General features: G+C 38.5%; 1 protein-coding gene across 2 annotated transcripts in view; it reads right to left on the reverse strand.

The window, feature by feature from the left end:
• The window catches only part of Klhl1 (kelch like family member 1), a 235,906-nt gene extending 213,658 nt beyond the window's left edge, over positions 1-22,248 (reverse strand). Inside the window, exon 1 of one of the 2 annotated variants that reach the window (XM_041669195.1) lies at positions 21,040-22,247. In XM_041669195.1, the coding sequence (XP_041525129.1) occupies positions 21,040-21,539 (500 nt within the window). In that variant the 5' untranslated portion in view covers positions 21,540-22,247. Of the gene's footprint in view, positions 1-21,039 lie in introns of both variants that reach the window. The other variant, XM_041669204.1, reaches the window with a different exon arrangement.
• Positions 22,249-22,578: the final 330 nt, after the last annotated feature.

The raw sequence follows: 22,578 nt of genomic DNA on the forward strand, positions 1-22,578 counted from the left end.
AGTGGTAACTCCACTCCTTATGTTGTGCAAACTGAGATGCTCCATATCTAGCACCACACATTTTCCTGAGTTTAACTCCTATAGATATTTGTAACATCAAAGTTTAGATCAAGAGTATCTATCAAATAATAATCTAAATTTTAATTTGTGTATTTGTGGTAGGGATATTTCTGTCTGAGAGAGAGAGAGAGAGAGAAAGAGAGAGAGAGAGAGAGAGAGAGAAGCAGAGAGAAAGACAGACAGAGACAGCTGCCCTGAATTTAGGGCTACAGCTTTCCTGTCGTTTCTGGAAGAAACTACTCCGAAGTTGTCCTCGGCACCCTTGAGTTCATACAAACTTATTACTCCTCTTGAAGGATGTTCTCTGAGTCTCTTATTTTTCGCTTCATTGAAAATAGTTTTCTTAATATAATATGTCCAATTACTGTTCTGACGCACTCTATTTCTCCCAGTCCTTTCCCTCCTCCTCTCCTATCCAGATCCACTTTTTTCCTGCTTTCATAAGAAAACAAACATTTAGTGGGTAATAATAAAATAAAATATAAGACAACACAAAAACTAACACATCGGGATTGATAAAATAAAGAAATAGATGAAATAAAGCCCATGTCTTGTGGTAACAATTGAGCATCCTTTGGAGTGGTATTGTGGGGTCTTGAAAAAGGTTGTTTCCTAATTTTCTGAGAAATCACCATACTGATATCCAAAGGGGTGTACCATTTTGCACTCCCAACAAAGGAGGAATGTTTCTTTTTACTCTACATCCTCTTCAGCACAAGTTGTCATCAGTGTTTTTGATCTTGGCCATTTTTACTGATATCAGATGGAATCTCAGACTTGTTTGATGAGCTTTTCCTTAAGTGTCTTTTAGCCATTTTATAGTCTTCTGTTGAGAGTTCTCTGTTTAGGTCTATACCCCATTTTTTTTTTACTGAAGTATTTTTTTCTTTTGATGACCAAATAATTGTTCATAGAAATATTGTTTTTCATAGCCAGAACCTGGAAACAATCTAAACGCAGCCTTGAAGTAAGTTGATGGAGATCAACCTATAGTATTGGCATCAGACTAGGTTGTTGTGGGGATTCCCACAGGGTCTCTTTAGACAGAAACTCAATTAGATGTAAACTAACCCCATTACTGGACATTTCATTTGGTTTTAAGAGATGACTAATTGGGGTTCCATCTCTCCAATAATTCAGAGATTTTTCTTAAATAACTTTTAGATATGTATTTTAATAATTTGTACTCTAGTATGTTTCCATACTACCCTAAAAATGGTCCTTCCCTTTATCTGTGTCCTTCCCCATTCCCTCTCTCATCTCCTCTCACTTCTCCTCATCACTTGTTCCTCCCATTCCAGATCAACACCTTCCATCTATAACTATCTATTTTATTTTCCTTTCTGAACCTTTCTATACTCCCAACACTTTTTCAGGTGTTAATCTTTCAAGAACCTCTGTGGTTCTAAGGACTAATCATTGACAACAGCTAGTAACCATACATAAGTGATTTCATATCACAGTTGCCTTTATGGGTCTGGGATACCTTATTCAGGATGATTATTTTCTAATTCTGTCACTTTTACCTGTGAATTTCATGACTCCATTCTTTTTAATGGCTGAGTAATGCTACATTGTGTAAATATATTTCAAAAGAATATATCCATTCTTTCATTGTGGGACAGCCTTGGTTGCTTTCTACTTCTGGTTATTATGAATAAAGAAATGATGAACATGACTGTACAAGTGTTTCTGTGGTAAGATGAATCATCCTTCACTTTCATGTCCAAGATGTTAGAACTTGAGGTAAATCAATTGTCTGTAGCAGCGTAAATGAATGCAAGCAGATTGTAAAGAATATATACAGCTTTAATGAAGAAATAAACTTACAGGACCAAGGTTTCCGCGGAGCACAGGAAGCAGAAAGGGGCGCGCTGGCCCCCCCCATGAGCCTGATTTATAAGTAAACATTGGCCCGAGGCAAGCCCGCCCCCAAGGGGCTGGCTTAACCCTACAATTGTCACCTTCATGAGTAACTGCAACAGTAGAAAGTCATCTCAAAAAAAAAAAAATAGAAGTGAAGAAAGAAATAGACTCCTGGTACAAATCAAAGAAATAGGAAGAGAGTGATAGAGAAACAAAAGACAGAAAGAGACAGAATCAAATAATCAATGAAATATAGAAATGGTTCAAGCTGGCAAACAGGAAAATGGTTGATTTAAAAAATATATATATATATATATATATATATATATATATATATATATATGACCTATCAAAGTTAACTCAAAGCCGGGTGGTGGTGGCACACGCCTTTAATCCCAGCACTCGGGAGGCAGAGGCAGGCGGATCTCTGGGAGTTCGAGGCCTGCCTGGTCTACAAGAGCTAGTTCCATGACAGGCACCAAAGCTACAGAGAAACCCTGTCTCGAAAAACATAACAAAGTTAACTCAAGATGATATTTGTAATTTAAACAGACATATAACCCCTCATCAAATAGAAACACTAATTTAAAATTCTCCAACTAAAAAGACCTCAGGGTCAGTGAATGAAATGCAAAATTCTACTAGACTTTCAAAGAGCTAACTAAGCCGGGCGTTGGTGGCGCACGCCTTTAATCCCAGCACTCGGGAGGCAGAGGCAGGTGGATCTCTGTGAGTTCGAGACCAGCCTGGTCTACAGAGCTAGTTCCAGGACAGGCTCCAAAGCCACAGAGAAACCCTGTCTCGAAAAACCAAAAAAAAAAAAAAAAAAAAAAAAAAAATTATTCTGAAAAATGGAAACTTTAGGAATATGTCTGATTTCTTTTTACAAAGCCACTGTTACCATGATATCAAAACCACCCAGAAACTCAACAAAAGAAAAGAGAAAGAAAAGAGTTCTCTAGACAAATATTCCTTAAGTAAATATATATAAAATATCAATAAAATACTTGCAAACCTTATACAAAAACACTTCAAAAAAGATTATCAAATATAATCAACCAGGCTTAAGACCAGAGCTGCTGCAATGGTTCTGCAAACATAAATCAATAAACATATTCACCATAAAAGCACAGTAAAATCTGAAACTGCATGAATGATTCATTAGACACAGAAAAGACTTTTGACAAAGCCAAAAAAAATCAAACACCTTCTTTATATAAGTTTTGGACAGAGTAGGATTATGAGGGTCACATCTCAACATCCATAAAGGGAGTCAATAGCATGGCCACTGCCAGCATAATGCTAAATAGAAGAATCTCAAAGCATTTCAAATAGGAGCATGTCTTTAATAAGAAGATCCAATTTTTGCATTCCTTTTGAATATAGTACTTTAAATCTTAGGCAGAAAAATTTAAAAAAAATAGAATGAGTTCAAACTGATACATAGAGGAAAAGAAAAAGTCAAAATAACTTAATATACAGATGATATGCTTTTATACATAAAAATCCCAAAAGACACCATTAGAAAAACTTCTATGTCTAATTTCTACTTTCAACAAAGTAACAGTATTTAAAATTCACAGAAAAAAATCAATAATCTCTTATGTTCAAAGAGCAGATATCTTTACAAAGAACGCAAGGAAACAATATACTTCACAATATCCTAAAAAACAAAAGGCATAAAATTTATGAAACAAATGTAAAACATACATAATAAAAGCTTTCATATAATGAATAAAACTTTGAAAAGGACATAAAAATAAAAATAATACTCAATTATTTCTTCAAATATATTTAGTCTTTTCGTTTTGGTATTTCGTTTGAATAAATTACCTTTCTTTTTTGCTTTACCCTCTCCTCTTCTGTTTTTTCTTTCTTCTTTGCTCATCTTACTTTACCTTCTTTCCTCTCTACTCTTCTTCCCCTCTTTTTCTTCTATCCTTCCTTCTTTTCTTCCTTCCTTTATCTTTTATTCCCTTGATTTTATCCTCTTTTCTATGTGTCTTAATTAAAGTTTCTGCTGTTGTGACATCGGCAACCCTTTTAAAGGAAAAATTTCACTCTGGTTGCTCACATTGTCAGAGGTTTAGTCCATTATCATCATGACATAGTGGCATCCCGACAAATATGATGCTACAAAAGTATCCTAGCATCCTACATCTTGTAAGCATCAGGAAGAAACACTGGGAATATATGACATATTTGTTTTTGTTTTTTGTTTGTTTTGTTTTTTCAAGACAGGATTTCTCAGTGTAACAGCCCTAGCTGTCCCAGAATCATCTCTGTAGACCAGGCTGGCCTTGAACCCACAGACATCTATCTACCTGCTTCTGCCTCCCAAGTGATGGGAATAAAGGCATGCACCACCACTGCCTGGCTTGTTAATTTTTAATCTTCAAAGATATTTTTATTCTAGCACATAAATATAGTTCTTTGTTTTTACAAGATATGAAGTTATCTTAAATTCTTTTTTTTTATTCAAAAAAAAATTTCTGCCTCCTCCCAGACTCTCATTTCCCTCCCCCTCCTCCTGCCCCTTTCCCCCTCCCTCCACTCCTCTCCACCTCCCTCTCCTGTCTGAAAAGCAGTCAGGGTTGCCTGCCATGTGGAAGTCCAGGGTCCTCCCCGCTCCACCCAGGTATAGGAAGGTGAACATCCAAACTGGCTAGGCCCCCATAAAGCCAGAACATGAAGTAGGATCAAAACCCCTTGCCAAAGGCTGGAAAAATGGAGCTTAGTATCTTGAGCAAAGAGGAGACATCAATGTATGCCTCCTCATGACACATCCTCCAACAAGACCACACCTACTCTAAGAAGGCCACATATGTCACTCCTTTTAAGGGCTAATTTATTTCTAATTACCATGTTATGTATTTTCTTTCCTGTCTTAATAGAAACATAATGATGGATAAAGTGGATATAAATATTGTAACTGTAATTTTTACTTGATAACTGTTTTGTTATATGTAATTTTTCTATGTTAAAGTTAAAGCCTTCCTTTTTTTTGTTTAAACAGAAAAAGGGGAAATGATGGAGGAAGGTCATTGGTTAAAAAATAAAGAAACTGCTTGGTCCTCATAGGTTAGAACATAGGTGGGTGGAGTAAACAGAATAGAATGCTGGGAGGAAGAGGAAAGATAGCTCTCCTCTTCCAGGCAGATGCGATGCAGCCAGCCACCAGGTCAGACATGCTGAATCTTTCCCGGTAAGCGCACCTAGTGGTGCTACGTAGATTACTAGAAATAAGTTAGGCAAAATATGAGAATTAGTCCGTAAGAGGCTAGAGCTAGTGGGCCAAGCAGTGTTTAAATGAATACAGTTTGTGTGTTGTTATTTCTGGTGTAAACCTAGCCATACGGGAGATGGGCAGGACGAAAAGCAGGGCCGCAGCTGATACAACAACATAAAATATATTGGATACTTCTGTCACTCTGCCCCATCCTTCTTCTCTGACCTACATTTCTGCCCTCCATCTTTCCCACATTCCTCCTGTCTGCCTGGTCACTATTCCAGACAGAGATAATTCCATTGAATTTTAAGCTATTTTAACTAAAAGTAGGGATTTAAGGGTTCTTAAATTAAAAAATAAAATAAAATAATTGAGTAATTATTTTAGGACTTTTAAAGTTTTAATAACAACTTAAATGTTCCAAATTCTAGGTAGATATCAAGGAAAGATACACAATTTGGCACCACTTTTTAATATGAGCTAAACTAAGAAACACAAAATAAAAATGGTATGTTTCTTTAGATAAAAATTACAAATATTTAAAAACAATCAATCATTTACAAAGTATCTCACTGTAAGTACTAAATGTTATAATTTGTTTTTTGTAATTATACCAACAACATGGGTGAAGAAAGGGTTCAGAGACTAAGAGCAGTTGATGCTCTTGTAGAGGATTCAGGTTGAGGTTACGGAAACTTCATGGTGGCCTAAAACCTTATGTAACTCAGTTCCAGGACATCAGATACTTCTCCAACCACCACAGAACTAGGCATATACACCGTATGCATACATACATACATACAGCCAAAACATTCATCAATAAAATAATATTTGATGACAGATATTTTAAATTTTTAAATAATTTACTTATATTTTGCCATAAAATAAATATAATCATAATAATATATTAATATTTTCATATCTAAAACAACACCACACTTGGTGTGGGACAATTCTGTATTCTGTCAATTATGTTTTAAATAAACACTGATTGGCCAGTAGCCAGGCAGGAAGTATAGGTGGGATAACCAGACAGAAAGTAGAGGAGGGTCAATGAGAACAGAAGAATTCTGGGAAGGAGGAAGTCCATTGCTCCACAGTCCTGTCCAGACACTGAAGATGCAGGATGTGACCTGTCCCACTGAAAAAGGTACTGAGTCATGTGGCTAACATATACTAGAATAATGGGTTAATATAAGTTACAAGAGTTAATAAGAAGCCTGAGCTAGTGGACCAATCAGTTCATAACTTATGCAGACCTCTGAGCGATTTTCTTTGAGACTTGCTGGCTGTGGGAACTGGGCAGGACAGAAACCCCAACAAGAAGGCCCTCATGTTATACACACTACATCAAAGAGTAGATGATAGAATCATTCTTCGATTACAACATTTGAAAATGATTCCTCATTTATTTAAACATTAGTGACAAATTCACACATGTAGACACCTGATTTCTGATACCAAAACCAGAACTAGACACTGGAAAAAAGACAGCATCTTCAACAAATGGTGCTTATCCAATTGGATGTCTGCCAGTAGAATACAAACAGATCCATAGTCATTACATTGCACAAAACTCAAGCCCAAGTGGATCAAAGATCTTAACATTAAGCCAGATACATCGAATCTGGCTGCAGTTAATATGTAGCATAACTTTGAATATATTGGCATGGAGACAACTTTCTGAAAAGAACATCAATAGCTCAGGCACTAAGATTTACAATTAATAAATGGGACCTCATGGCACTGAAAACCTTTTGTAACGCAAAGGAAACTGTCAATAGGACAAAGCAACAGCATGAAGAAAATAAAACTATTTTTTGAACAACACATCTGGTAGAGAACTAATATCTAGAGACTCAAGAAACTAGTTATAAAAAATTCAACTAAAATGGCCAAGGATTCTCAATTGCACAATTTGAAATGGCTGAGAAACATTTAAGAAAATGTTCAACATCCTTATCCATTAGGGAAATTCAAATCATAACTACACGGAGATTTCCTCTTACACTCTCAGATCAATAACTCACGTGACAGGTTATGCTGGCAAAGATGTGGAGCAAGGGGAACATTCCTCCAGTGCCGGGCAGGGATTGGGAGCACAGTTGTGGGGTGGGGTGGGGATAAGGGGAGATGGGGAGAGAGAAGGGAGAAGGCGAGAATGGGGAGAGCTTGAGAGAATGGGATGGTTGGGATGGAGGAGAGGTGAATGAGGGAGCAGAGAAGTAGTTATCTTAATTAAGAGAGCCATTTTAATGTTGGCAAGAGACTTGACACTGGAGGGGTACCCAGGTGTCCAGGGAGATGTCCCCAGCTTGTTCCTTGGGCAGTAGAGGAGAGGGAACCTAAACTGGCCAGATCCTATATCCACACTGATGAATATCTTGCATATCACCATAGAACCTTCATCTGGCGATGGATGGAGATAGAGACAGAGACCCACACTGGAGCACTGGACTGAGCTCCCAAGGTCCATATGTGTAGTAATAAGAGGAGCGGCGGGGCTGCCTCCCCAGCACCCCGGCCGCCTGCTCGGCTTATACCCCGAAATAACAACACACAAACTGTATTCATTTAAACACTGCTTGGTCCTTTAGCTCTAGCCCTTACTGGCTAATTCTGATATCCCGATCAACCCATCTCTAATAATCTGTGAGAACCGGTCTTACCGGGAAGATTCTAGCCTAGTCCATCCTGGGTTGGAGCTTTATGGCGTGTGTCTGCCCGGGAGCGGGACATGATGTCTCTGCTCCAGCAAGAAGAGCTGTCAAGTCTGAGATCACTTCCTCTTCCTCCCAGCATTCTGTCCTGTTTACTCCTCCCACCTATGTTTTAACTTATGAGGGCAAGCAGTTTCTTTATTGCTTAACCAATGAAATCAACAGATTGATATATGACACTCCCACATCACATATGAAGAGCAAAAGGAGGGAGAACACGAGCAAGGAAGTCAGGACTGCGAGGGGTGTGTCCACCCAGTGAGATGGCAGGACTGATCTAATGGGAGATTACCAAGGCCAGTTGGACTGGAACTGATGGAGCATGTGATCAAACCGGACTCTCTGAATGTGGCTTAGGGTGGAGGCTGACGGAGAAGCCAAGGACAATGGCGCTGGGTTTTGATTCTACTGCATGGACGGGCTTTGTAGGAGCCTAGTCTGTTTGAATGCTCACCTTCCTGGACCTGGGGGGAGCAGGGAGGACCTTAGACTTCCCATAGGGTCGGAAAACCTGACTGCTCCTTGGACTGGAGAAGGAGAGGGAGGGGAAGTAGGAGAAGGGGAGGAGGTGGAAATTTTCAATAAAAATAAATTTATAAAGAAGAAAATAGAAGTCTGAGACAACATATCTCCTCCATAGATTACTAATCCCAGAATCATGCTTCATAATGAGAATGTGCTGGAAAATCTTATTAACAAAGAATAAAAACAATATTAGTAACTATATTCAGCCAGATCGAAGAAGACATGAATATGCTAATAAAAAACAACAACAATGACAAAAGAGCTGAATGGCATAAGGAAAACAATTCAAGATATGAAAATTATGTTTGATTAAAAGACTAAGTTTCACACAAATAAAAATTATGCTGAAAATGGAAATTTAAGTAAATCAAATAAAAACCTACTTGGAAAGTCTTTTTAATAAAATAGAGCATAGAGAAAATAAAGCATCATGCATGGAAATCCATGTACACTTAGGTTAAAAGGACTTCCATAACAGTTTGAAGGTCCCAGCAAGATTCCCAAAACCTGAACTTAGGCAATGAGAGTATTGTGGACTCTTAAGAGCAGGTAAGACTGCAATAAAGTCATGAGCACCCCCAAAAGATTCTAATGTCCCCCCAAAATCTTCTCTGACCAATCAATGTCAAGTGCTTCAGAGATAACCCTGAAGCCACCACTCAAAAGGAGCAGGAGAAAAGATAAATTGAAACAACTCCAGAAGTAAATTTTGTCTATAAGTGGTACCATCTGCTTAAGATACAAAGGAGAAGTCAGACAGAACAGTAAATCCTGTGCCCTAATTCTATGTAAGATATCACCAGACTTCCCTGATCTATTCCGGTAAGTGTGGTGGCCACCCCTATTTGTCTTTACTAGTATTATGTGGTCTCCCTCTGTGTCTTTTTGTCTGTCTCTTTCCATTCTGATGGCTGGAGAAACCTAAATAAAATGTACAAGGGAGTGAACAGTAAGGAGACTACACTCAAAACTGCCAACAAAGCTCACAGGTCCACACCTGCTTCTGAGACCTCTTCTGGTAGCACCTGTGACTGAATACTCACACTGGTGGTAGCTATTGCTATGGGTTCTCTCTCTAGCAGCACCCTAGCTACAGCAATAGCCACCAGTGTCCCTATAATATCAATGGCTTCTCTCGTATGAGAACTTGAAACCTGTACCCTCTTGTTGAAAACCTGAATTTTATTGGCCCCACCAGATTGCCCAGAGAAACCCCTAATCGTCTATCCGTCCCTTCCATCTGACACAGGAGAAATTCCTGACTGCTCTGTTTCCCATCCGCTCAGGAATGCTTACCTGCAGTTTGTTAAGTCTCTTTACTCACATTCATTTCCCCATGCTCTGAGTGCATACAGGGGGGAGAAAAAGTTTCCCAAACCACAAGTCCTTTCTTTCTTCCCTGGCCTGCTCTAAGGGCCCAGGGGGAAAGGTAGTAATTTCTTCAGTCACACTGGGAAAAAGTGAAAGTTCCACTCCTTTCCCATTTGGGATTTATTTCCTTTTCTACCAATGACTTATATAATTAAAAGACTCAAAGCACTCCTTTCTCAGAGACGCTCCAGGCTTTTAGTAAGTGTTGGAAATAGTTTTTATACACACCAGCCACCTTGGGACCCTTGCCAATAGCTCCTAGATACCCTATTTATGTCCAAGAGCAAGACAGAATTTTCTGCTGAAAATTGGAATATTTACTTTGGGGTCCCACTGCCTGATGCAGATGGCCAGATCAAATGGAGCTTTAAAGCATCTAACCAACTTATAATCATAATATCAATGAAGGTAAATGGACACTGGATTTTTTCCTATCCTCACACATTATTTTGAGGATTAAAACTCATGGCAAGAAAACAGCTAATTTAAGGTAGGAAAGCTTATTCAAAGACCTAATGAATCACCTGCTGTTTCTGGAAAGGCTCTGAGAAACATATCAGATACTTACCCCATAGTTTTATATGCCTCCCAAAAGCATAGAAACAATAAAATTTCTGTTGTCATGTAGTGAGCCCAAGGTATAAGTAGAAATCTTGAGAAATTTAAGGGATTTGGTGGAAAGAATAGTTTTCAACTTTTGGAAATTGCTCAGAAAGTTTACAACAGGTGACATTCATTTGATGAAAGACAAACTATCTCATGCCATGAATGATTGCTTGGGAAAGCAGATTAGAGAGGAAATAGTGGAAGTGTGTATGTGTGATTCCCTTCTGTTTGTCGTGAATACCATTGGTTAATAAAGAATCTGTTTTGGCCAGTGACTTAGCAGAATAGAGCTAGGCAGGAACACTAAACTAAATGCTGGGAGAAAGAAGTCAGAGTTAGAGAGACGCCATGGAGCTGTCTATGAAGAAAGATGTAACCTGCCAGCTGGAACCTTGCCAGTAGGCAACAAGTCTTGTGGTAAGTTATAAAATAATGAAAATTGGTTAATTCTAGATGTAAGAGCTAGCTAGCAGTATGCTTAAGTGACTGGCCAAGCAGTGTTTTAATTAATAGTTTCTGTGTGATTATTTCAAAAGTCTGGGCAGCTGGGAAACAAAAAAGTGGCCTCCAACAACAAATTAGCAAGCCAATGTGGCCAACTAAAATCCACTTAAAATCTAAGAGTTTGGGAAGAATTCTAGGCAAGAAAAGGAAGGAAGGAAGGAAGGAAGGAAGGAAGGAAGAAAAAGAAAGTAAAAAAGAAAGAAAGAAAACAGATATAAGAACAGCTTGATGCCATGGCTCCTTTAATAGAGGTTTTCCTTATTCAGCAGTAGGAGAAAAAAAAAAAGCTGCTCTGTTTTGAAACAAAGGCTCCCTGGGCTTTGGTGCCAGCATGAACTTGGCTCTTTCAGGAAATCTGGCTAAAAAGCAATTAAATGGGTTCTGTAATCAGAGTTCTACAACTTGCTTAATGGCAACATAAACCCACTGTATGCCAAAAACTGGGGCAATGTACATGGCTCTCAGAGGCAACCATCAGCTCACCATGCTAGACTGGTGGAACAAGCAGGCAGGACCATGTTGGCCCTAGCCATGCCCACTTAGCATTAAAAAATGTGATTCTGGCCAGAAAAGGATTAAAGATATGCAATAAAGACAAGTTCAGATGGAAAATACCTCTAAATGGGGGGGGGGGGGGGCAGTGTTGGATAAATGTAAGTAGGCTTTGGAGAAAAGAGAAAATGAGTATAGAGAATTATAAAAAAGAAGTAAATGTTTTTTTTAAAACATAAAACATAGTCTTTAAAGACACAGAGTAAACTTGTAAAAAAGAACAGAGTAAGAAAAATAACCCACATAAAGATGGAATATACACAGAGAGTCTGGATTATATATGTTATTGTGCTTTCTTTAAATTATTTTACTGTGAAGGAGCTGAGATATTTCATTGTATGGACTGCTAAGATATACCAACATACAGGTTTCTTGACTTTAAAATTTGGGTCTAAGGATATGTTGCTTTGGAAAGAGGTTATTCTTTTGTTTCCACAGAGGATGAGAACCTGTTGTATCCTTCCAGACTATTGTGGCTTGATGGACCAAAATCCCCTGAAAGGTCACCATGAATACCCCCAAAAATATTTTGCTCAACAACATGCAGGAATCAATTTGGAGAGAACTATTCCCAAATTCCCAAATATTGTTTATAAATTTTGTTTACATTTAAAAGGGAATATACTACAGAGAATTGCATTGGTATGGATCTTGGTTTATTGATACAAATTTTAGGTCAAATTTTGTTATAGTTATCTATCTCTCTATATATGGTATTGTATTTGTTCAGCTCATTTAAAAATATAATGTATAATTGAGAAATATAATAGATAATCATCTACAATAGTCAAGCTTGTAGTCATGTTAGTTAGATTTTCTACATGTACAGAGATGTATTTCAGATGGATAATCATTCTTCAGACCTTTCAAAGACTATAGGATATGGCATTTAAAATATTTAAGAACTTAGGACTTTTCATGACATGAGACACATCTGCTTCTGGCAGCACCAATCTACTTCAAGAGGATGATGTTCCTTGAAGAGGCTCCTCATGGAGCAAGAAACTGCTTTTGCCTAGACTGCTTGATGTTTATGTTATGTGAATGGACATGCAGAACCCACAGAGAAATGACTGCTGAACTTTCGTAAAGGTAAGACCATCCTTCGGGATGCCTGCTTCATAAAAAATCTGTAAGACATTCTGCAGGACACAGAAGAAAGTGACTGACAAACTGTCAATATAGGTGAAACTGTCTTTGAAATTTCCTGTGTCATGGTTTAAGTCTGTCATAGACTATAGGAGTGTAATAAAGATTGGATGCTCCAAAGATACAGGAAAACTTTGGGTGGTTATCCAAGCAGTGAGATATCTCTGTAATTTCTAGAGTTTTGGAAGTTAATTATAATGAAATTCCTGTTTAATTATGCAATATTATATTCTTCTGAAGAATAGATAATTATTATAGTTTTCCTTAGTTATGATAAGAGATAAAGTAGACATAAATATTATAACTGTACTTCTTACTTGACACCTGTTTGTTGTATGTAACTTTACTAAGTTAAAGTTAAAAACCTTCCTTTTCTTTAGACAGAAAAGAGGAGGTGATGTGGGATTCTCTTTTGTATACTGTGAATACCACTGGTTAATAAAGAATCTGTTTGAGCCAGTGGCTTAGCAGAGTAGAGATAGGCAGGAAAACTAAACTGAATGCTGGAAGAAAGAAGGCAGAGTCAGAGAGACGCCTTGGAACTGCCAGCGGAGAAAGATGCAAGCTGCCAGCCAGAACCTTGCAGTCAGCCACAAGCCTCTGGGTTAAATATAAAATAATGGAAATGAGTTATTATAGATGTAAGAGCTTGCTAGCAATATGCGTCAGTGATTGCCCAAGTAGTGATTTAATTATTATAGATTCTATTTGATTATTTTGGGAGTCTGGGCAGCTGGGAAATGAACAAGCAGCCTTCAACAATAGAAGTGGACCAGAAGAAGGGCTTCAGGGACCCACCAGTATCATTTTATGAGGCCTAAGTGCAGATGTTAGAATTTTGATAAAAACATGTGCAAAGCAACCTGCCCTAACGTAGATATCACCTCCTCATAGGATGAAGAGGATTTTCCGCAGGCACATAAGGCATTTTAGAGGCTCTTCAAGCCATAGATTATATCGTCATGAATGTGCATTCCTCAGGTCATATACTTTGGCTACAAAATAGAAGAAGGAACACAAACATTTCCCAAAATGATATTTCAGCTATACCACAAAGTTCACTCTCAAATCAAAGACAAGGAAGTATAAGAATTCCTGGGCATATCGGGATACTGATGGCTATAGCTAATATGGTTTGCTGAGATAGCCAAGCCTCACTGTGGGTTTGAAGCTTCGGAATAGACAGATACTGAGTAGAGAAATTTCAAAGCCTTAAAAAGACCTGAATGTCTGCCTCAAGCCTGGTCTTCCCATATATTAGTATGGCATTCCACTTGTGTGTGGATGAGGCCACAGTTATTGTGTTGGCAGCCTCACACAAGCCCTTGAACTCTCAAAAGAACTGATGGCATATCTGTACAAGAGACTTGACTTGGTTGCATCTGGCATAGCCGGAATGTATAAAGGCCATGGCTGCCACCACCAGGCTAGAAAAGAGAGATGATAAATTAATTTTAAGTCATGAACTGTTAGGATTAATTGAGTCTTGGCTTTCAGCTGCTCTTCCCTGTCTAGAGCCTTCTAATTGAAGTTACTAGAAGCTGTGCCTAGCCTAGAGGATCAGAGGATGGGGTTTTCACCTGTTGGCCATTGACTGTAGGGTAGTTAAGCCTCCATGGTGCTATTAAACAGGGGGCTTTTAGTATCAGTGTTTGGAAGGTCTGTGTGTCGGTCTGCCTCTGATTGTGCATTCTCAATCTCCAGCCCCTTGCCCCAAGCTCGCAAACTGGGTTCAAGAGCATAGAGCGCAGACGGGGGCTGCGGTGCGTGGCAAACTGTTGCTGAAATCCTCACACTCTATTGAAGTTGAAGTCCTTTTTAGTGGGGCACTTGAGACATGGATATCTAATGTCCTTATGATTCAAGACCAGCTCTGCTTATGAATCAACACTGTATATAGTTCTATAAGAATCAGCTCTCAACTCTCCAGTCTCCTGTCACATAAAATTCCTATGAGGACCCTGAATGACTCTTATGGGTTCAATGACCTGTTACAGTCTATTAGGTTTGATCTGACTGACTTTCTACCAGGGACAGGACCGCGAGGGGTGCACCCATCCACTGATACAGTGGGGCTTATCTAATGGGAGCTCAACAAGGCCAGCTGAACTGGGACTGATGGAGCATGTGATCAAACCGGATTCTGAACGTGGCGGACAACGAGGGCTGACTTAGAAGCCAAGGACAATGGCACTGGGTTTTGATCCTACTGCATGTACTGGCTTTGTGGGAGCCTCGTCTATTTGGATGCTCACCTTCCTAGAACTGGATGGAGAGGGAGGACCTTGGACTTCCCACAGGGCAGGGAACCCTGACTGCTCTTTGGACTGGAGAGGGAGGAGAGGGGGAAGGGAGGGGAAGGGAAATGGGAGGAGAGGAGGAGGTGGAAATTTTTAATATTAATAATAATAATAGTAATAGAAAAAAGAACCTTGGTGTTTGTAAGTACCTTCTCAGGATGGGAGGAGGTCACTCTACCAGAAGAGAGATTGTAAGAATATTTACTAAGAAACTCCTTAGGAAATCATTCTTAGTTTGGACTGCTCTAGTTTTGGGTTCTGATATGGCATGGTTGTTTTTCTGGCAAAAGTGTCTCAAAATCTGGCATATGTATTAAATAATAATTAGAAATTAAATTGTGCATATAGTCCACAGAGCTCAGGTCAATCACAGAGGGTAAACAGAACTTTTATGGAGACTATCATCAATTGGTCCCAGAAACTGGCAAAAAAAACAAAAATGGGTCAACTTTCTCCCCTGTGCCCTGGTCAGAACCCAATATATTTCTTATCAAGAAGGATGTACACCTTTGAAATTATATTCCACCATCCACCCCCTCCAAACTCTGAAATATTCCCCAGGTAAAAATGGCTAACCACTCCTCCCTCCTTAAGTCCTTGCAGGCTTTTCAGGAAGTTCCACACGCCTTTAACCAGACTATGAAGGGAATTCTGCCACTTCCCAACTTTGCAGTTCTACGCAGGATACTTGATTTGGGTAAAGAAGACCCATGGCTGGACCCAGTGCCTGTTTGAATGGAACTCTACCCTGTCATCTTCCCCACCCAAACTGCTGTAAAGGTAGCTGGTATCATCCAGGGGGTGGGGTCGGGAGCAGGAAAGGACACCAAGGATGATGGCAGATAAGCAGTCACTTGGACCTTGAAGCCTTTTAAAAAAAATTAGCGGGTTTACTAACCAAGGATACAGTTTCCATTAGACCCGAAGATAGACATAGAAATTGAGAATAAAAACTAGGATGACAGTCTCTGTCTTTTTGGTTGACCTCTACTTTCCGATGCCCTTTCCAGGGACTGAACAATATGAATTTAGGAAAGGAATGCAGGTCAGTAACCTGGTTGTAGAGAAGATTGACTAGAAAATTGCCTTCAGTAATTACAGTTTTATGCATGCCATGACAGTTGTGAAGTTGTCTTGCCAAAAAACAAGGTACCTACATCAAGTCCTCAAATCACGAAGTTTGCTGGCATTGACCATGTGTGTAAATTTGAATTATTTGACTCACTGAAAAGTCACATTTCCAGGTATCTGTATTGTCCACCAGGTATATCCCACAAATGGAGAAATGGTGAGAAGTCATATTGGCCTTGACTCTATGTTAACAAATGTCAAAAATGCCCCAATTCTAGTCCTGTTTCTAGTGCAACTTCTGTTGATTGTTGGGGAGCCAAAACTTTAGGGAACTCAGTTCCAAGATATACTGACACCTAGGTAATTTGGAAAATTTTATTTTTGGGATGGAGAGTCAAATTGACTCTGTTACAGAAGCTGTACCATAGAATTGAAATAGGCAAGACTGGCTGAGGATACACAACCACCAACTAAGAGGAAATAAGTTTATGAGGCCAGTGTACCTATAACTTACACAGAAGGACACTGAATGTGATAGAGTTCAAGGACAAAGGTCAAGAGTGCTATTCAGAAAGCAGATGGGTGGAAATCATTCACATCTGCATATCTGTGGTAGATACTTCTAGGAATCAGAATTCATAGAAGAAGTATATCTGCAAAGGCTGAAGATAGATTAAAACTTCAATGATGTGAATATCTCTAACTGTTGCAGGTCCAAAGCCTAATTACACTTTAGGGGTATGCATATCCCTCTAATTAATCATTCTTTCCTCGTCCTTTAACATACCAAACATCTTGTGACTAACAGATGAAAGACTTGGAATTAATTAACTTAACTAACCCCTGGTTTTCAAACTAAAGGCTAAGAGTCATGAGATGCATATATCTAAGATTTTTTCCACTTTACTGTTGTTATCTACTCAATTTTTCCACCATTGAATTTTAAAGGTACCTTGATTCATTACCTTATTTTTAAGTTATTGTAAAAATTTCAAGAAACTGCTTCAATGTTGAAACATCTTTTTTCCCCCCAGAAAACAATAACTCATATTTGGCTCTAGAATAAGCTGTCTCTTTTCCTCTTTGATGTAAGAATTGAGTTGTTTTCCTTTTTTATAAATATTTTGATCAGTGAGCAATTTATGATATATGTTATGACCAATAATTCTTTGAATTAGTAATCCTGTATCAGTAGAATTCTTAGAGATTAAAATAATAGATCAAAGAATATGGAAATATGATCATCTTTTAATTTTACAAGTTTCATTGATTTCAATGTTATAAGCAAGTAGACTATATGGTGGATAACAAAGATTGAAAGTGAAGTAACACAGAAAACCATTGAGTTGGAAGAAGATGTTAAGTTAGAAGATGAGCAAACATTGGAGTTAGAAAATAGTGGACAAAATAGAAAAATTTTTCAGGAAAAATGTTGGTATTTGAGAAAAAATTTAAATAATAAAAATGCTGATGGGGATAAATATGATCCTTTTTAATGTGCACACACTAATGCATGGAGAACTATTCTAAGATAGAAAAAAATTCAGTAAGACAAAGGGAACTTAACTAAATTATTTAGCTATTGCATTTAAATTGTCTTTGCTTCATTCACCAAAAGTCAGATGAAAAGGTGAATAAGACGAAATTAGAGGTCATGGAATATTTAAGCTTAGAGATGGAAATACAGATTCCTTGTATATGGTTGATCACTGAAAACATAGGGTCAGAAGCCTACACTCCAAATACCTTGAAGCAGAAAGAGTAAACCAAAAAAAAAAAAAAAACCACGTGGGTTAGATTTTTTCTACTAGGATCAAAATAAGCTTTGATATGTAAATATTTATGTGTACCATATTTTGTAATACATCATATAAGTGATAGAAATATAAATTTGAGAATATATTAGTTTTTAATCTTTTTACAAAATGTATGAAATTTTGGAAATATATACAATGCATTTAGAATTGTATCTTAACTAAGTTTGGACATTGATATATGTAAATTAGTAAGAACATAGATTATCAACTTATTGTGTGAAAGTATTCTAAGGGATATGATTAAGAAAATAGAGAATTCAGCCTGGTCTACAAGAGCTAGTTCCAGGACAGGAACCAAAAGCTATGGAGAAACCCTGTCTCGAAAAATCAAAAAAAAAAAAACACGAAAATAGAGAATTGAGATTTATTTACAGTGGTGTATGGTGGTAGGTACTCAATAGAGGAAGGACTATGGGGTGAGATGGTAGAATTCTGGCAGTAAGTTAGTTTATGTCTTTCTGTTCATGGCATTTCTCTGTTTCAAGTCCATGAGAATTTGAGCCTTCCAGTATTTAAAAGTCATGAGTAGCTTTTCTCTAAGTATTAAAAACAGATTTAATCAAATGAGAATTCACACTCATATAAAACAATGCTCCTATCTGGTGCCAGACCAAAAAAGGAGAAAAGAAAAACAGAATGACTAAGGAAATAATAGAGAATAGGCTCTCCTTTGTTTATGGTTGACATAAATTTTACACTGGACAGTTGATGGAAAGTGTGACAAATATTAAGTTCATATTAAAGTTCGTATATCTTAGTGATAAACAAGAAAAATCAATATGTGGGGCACAGTTTGTGTAGTCATTCACATTAAGAATACTATACAGCTTTTCTTGATATTAAATCTACATTACAGATTAGTTAGAATAAAGTTCTAAGTTACAATAAAGTTTTCCTTAAGTATTTTACTTTGGAAGTCCAATATTTCCTGGGCAATGAGCCCTACTCTTACCAGATATTATACTATCATATATTAAGATTCAGTAATTGCTACATTTATTGTGCAATTCTTAATCAATCATGAACACTGAACCAATGTCCTGTAAAATCATAAAGAGATAAAATCATCCTCACAGTAGTGACTAAAGAGAATGTAATATTTACCTACATTCCTTAAGAATTTGGTATGAAATTTGAAAAGTAATTGAGTTATTTTCAAGAGATTCAACTCGCAAAATTTCATGATACTATGATTCCAACAAGTAAAGGGGACATGGGGTGGTACTCGCATGTTTTATTTTCAGAGTTCTTAACACTTACAACTTACGGTGATTATAAAAAGTGGGATATTTTCAAAAGTAAGCCTGACAGATTATTCCTCTCTTTTGGTTATTAGTTTTATATTTTAAACTTAACAAAATCTATTATCTCAGTTCTCCCTTTAGATTTGGCAATCTCAACTTTAATAAGCTCTTCATAAATTGTTGATATTCACCCAACTTCATTCACTAAAATATCATTAGATAAAGGTTTTTTAAATATAAAAGATTGCTATTCTGAAAATATTAGCTATTTCTAGTTGATTTGAAAATTATGTTTGTGTATGTGTATATATGTACTTTGTTTACTATTTTCGGAGCTTTTTGCATATCAAAAATATTTTAAACATGAATTTGGGTTTCTGCAGGTGCCTGGGAGGAGTTTTAGTAGGGAGTATGAGATATGTGTGTGTTCTAAATATTTTTAGTTATGTGTGAAATTATTAAAGAATAAATAAAAACGAAAAGAAATTTTGCAATAAAGACCTCCCTTTAATACATAAGAGACGACAAGTAAATATTTATCAAAAGTTCTTCATCCCTTAAAGTTTTGAGTTTACTCAAAACTCCAGGAAAATTTGATCAGTTATGCATTCTAAGTATGTAATGAATAAATGAACTCTCACAGTTCATGATTTATGACATCTAATTATTGTGATTTTAGTCAACTATTTTATTTTATTGGATAACAGAAAACTGAGATTTCGGTTTCATATGTGGAAAACTTCTAACATATTTGGACATTGAAAAATAATTTTCTTTAATAAACAATGATTTTGTATTATATGAATCATCTTAGCATATCATTAGAATATGTTCATCACGACTCATAAAATTCAAATTCAGGACTATATTATTCAAAACATTCTTAAAGAGAAGGGTATCTTATAACATCCTGTTTGTCAAGGTAATGAACAATTATAGTTAGCATTTTATTTTATATATTTTCCCATCTTAATATGCTTCGTGAAAACCTGATTCAATTAAATTTAACCCATCTTCTCTTTCTAATTTGTTCTTAAGAAAAAAATTCAACATTTTTAGCTTATCCATTATTATTTTCTGGAACTTATACTGTATTTCTTCTTCTGTAATGTATTCTGATATCATATGGATCTAAATGCAAATCCTTTCATATCCTCATCATATGCTCAAATGAAAATGATCTATTTAGAGTAATAATGACTCAGTACCCTAAAAAATGTAAAACTCAAGAGTTGCTCGTGTTCCAAGGGTTTTCTGTATCTGTAGTGCAACAGAACTCCATGCAAAGTGTCATGCTTGAAATAAACTGGGAATAAATGTTACCTTAGTATTGTGAATGCACAGTTCTAATACTGAGCAGAAAGAAATCACGCCAAATGTCATCTGACTCCAAATGTCATCTGCGGACTTTAATTGTAAGACTTGCGTGGAGGGAGGCAAAGATGAGCAGAAAGTAGTACATGAGCAAGGATTGTTAGGATGGGGGTCACTCCAGGGGAGAGGAGAGGCGGAGCTATGTCAGTGCTGGTCTTCTTTTACACACTTAGTTATTCCTCAAACACAGTCAAACCACAAGGATTTGAAACTATCATGCTAAATCAGTCATAGGCCGAACACATGAAATGCGTTTTGATGGTGTTCAAAGCTGACTTCACCCGGAAGAGATCAGGGAAAGACATACTTTAATGACAAAGGGAGACAGAAGGACACTATAGTCTATGAAATATCAGACCCATTCAACTTGAAGGTTCACCCAAATGTCCAGATATTCACTTGATAGTTGTTAACTCTGAAAACTTGTTAAAAGAGCCCATGTATCAGCCGACAGAAATTAATAAGCAAAGTTTTAATGAGATTGCAACTTGGGTAATGAAAACCAGACTGGCATCTAGCTCAAATTTTCATCCTATAGCTTTCTAACCTTAGTTAACTAGGAGAGAATGGGGTGTGTGTGTGTGGGGGGGGGGGGGGTTGACCCGCAAACCGGAACTATTCTGACACCTGCCCGGTGGGAACTTACTGTACCTGTGTCCACATCCTTCACCTGTTGCCTGGATGGAGCTGGCAGACTCTGCTTGAAGCTCTTTCAGGGCCAATCCTTTGTCCTGTGGTCCAGGAAAGTCCATGCCTGTCACCACCTCCTCCTCTAGGGACTCCACGTAGAAAAGAGTCCTGGCGGGCTGCTGGGTGCCCTGCCCCGGAGCTCCTTGCTGCAGCCTCGTGGCAACTGGTAGCAAGGTGCCATTCAGCGGATTAAAGGGAGAGGATGAAGAGGACGATGAGGATGATGAGGAAGAGGAGGAAGAAGGTTTCTTCCAGAAAGCGCTCAAACTGCCTTTTTCCTGGCTTTTAAGCAGCCGACTCTGGCTAGGTCCCCAGTGCTCAAAGCTGCCTCCACTGTCCGGCGGCAGGCAGCTGCCCCCCGCTGGGTTACCACCAGAGGCTGGTGAGGGATGGCTGAAGAGTTTCCAGCGGAGTCGCAGGATGTGCTTCACATCGAAGTCTTTTCGCCCGGAGCCGGACATGCTTTATGTACCGAGAGCCGAGGGACTGCAGCTCACACACCAGTAGCCTGACGAGCTTTCTGGGGAGGTCAGTGGCTTTTGGAGAAGAGCAGGAGGAAGGATGCTCCCCGCGTACACGGAGTGCCAAAGGTGGCCAAGCGGGCTGCGCGCCTTGCCAGGCGAACACACCAGCACCGTGAGCGCGCTGCAGAGCCGCGAGGCTCAGTCCAGGTCGCTTTCCCGGGACCTGAGCTTTGGGAAACCTCCGGTCTAGCACACAGGAAGAAGTCCTGGGACACCAGGGGTTTATAATCCAAGAGAAGCTTGCGGGGACCCCCGTGGTGACCACCCGGAGGGAAGAGAGGTTGATAATGCAAGAGGGAAAGAGGGAGGGAAGGAAGTCCAGCTCCAGAGGTGGTGGCAGCTGGATCCACCTCACTGATACACACTCCGTGCAGAGCTGTATGTTGGAAGCTATTCACATCTCCTTTCTTCGCTGCTCAGAGTTCGGTGGTTGATGAGTGCTGAGAGAAAAAGAGCCTCAAATCGAGAAGTAGTGCAGCCCCCCGCCCCCCAAAAGGAGCCAGTTCTGTGCACCTGCTCCCCTGTCCCTGTCCTCTGGGAGAAAGTCCTGATAGCTTGCCAGGTGTCCAAAGGAAAGTCAAATGCTTTCTGCGATGGAAAAAAAAAAATGGTTTTATATAGTCAGTTTGTAAAACAGAAAAATAAATATCCCAGGAACAACACAGAGCAGCAAAAGAAAAGCCCGCCGGGGGAATCTGTCAAGGTCCTTACAGTATGATTTTCTCTCTGCCTCAGCGCCTCCTCCTCCTCCCCTGTAAGTGACGCAGATGTGCGCTGGGGCCTATACTGAGAGATGGAGGGAGGGAGGGAAGGCTTCAATCTTCTTTATGCAAGTGAGTCTGCGGCTCTTATTGTCCCCTTGCGTCAGTCCTGTCACCTTTTTTCACCCTCCTTCCTCTCTACATTACTGTATAGCAATAAAAGTAAAGCAAACAGGCAAAATGCTTTAGCATCAGTAAACACCAAACATGAATCA

Source organism: Microtus oregoni, unplaced genomic scaffold (assembly GCF_018167655.1).
Source record: "Microtus oregoni isolate MIOR12 unplaced genomic scaffold, Mior012 000001F_ref0000356, whole genome shotgun sequence".
Lineage (NCBI taxonomy): Eukaryota > Metazoa > Chordata > Mammalia > Rodentia > Cricetidae > Microtus > Microtus oregoni.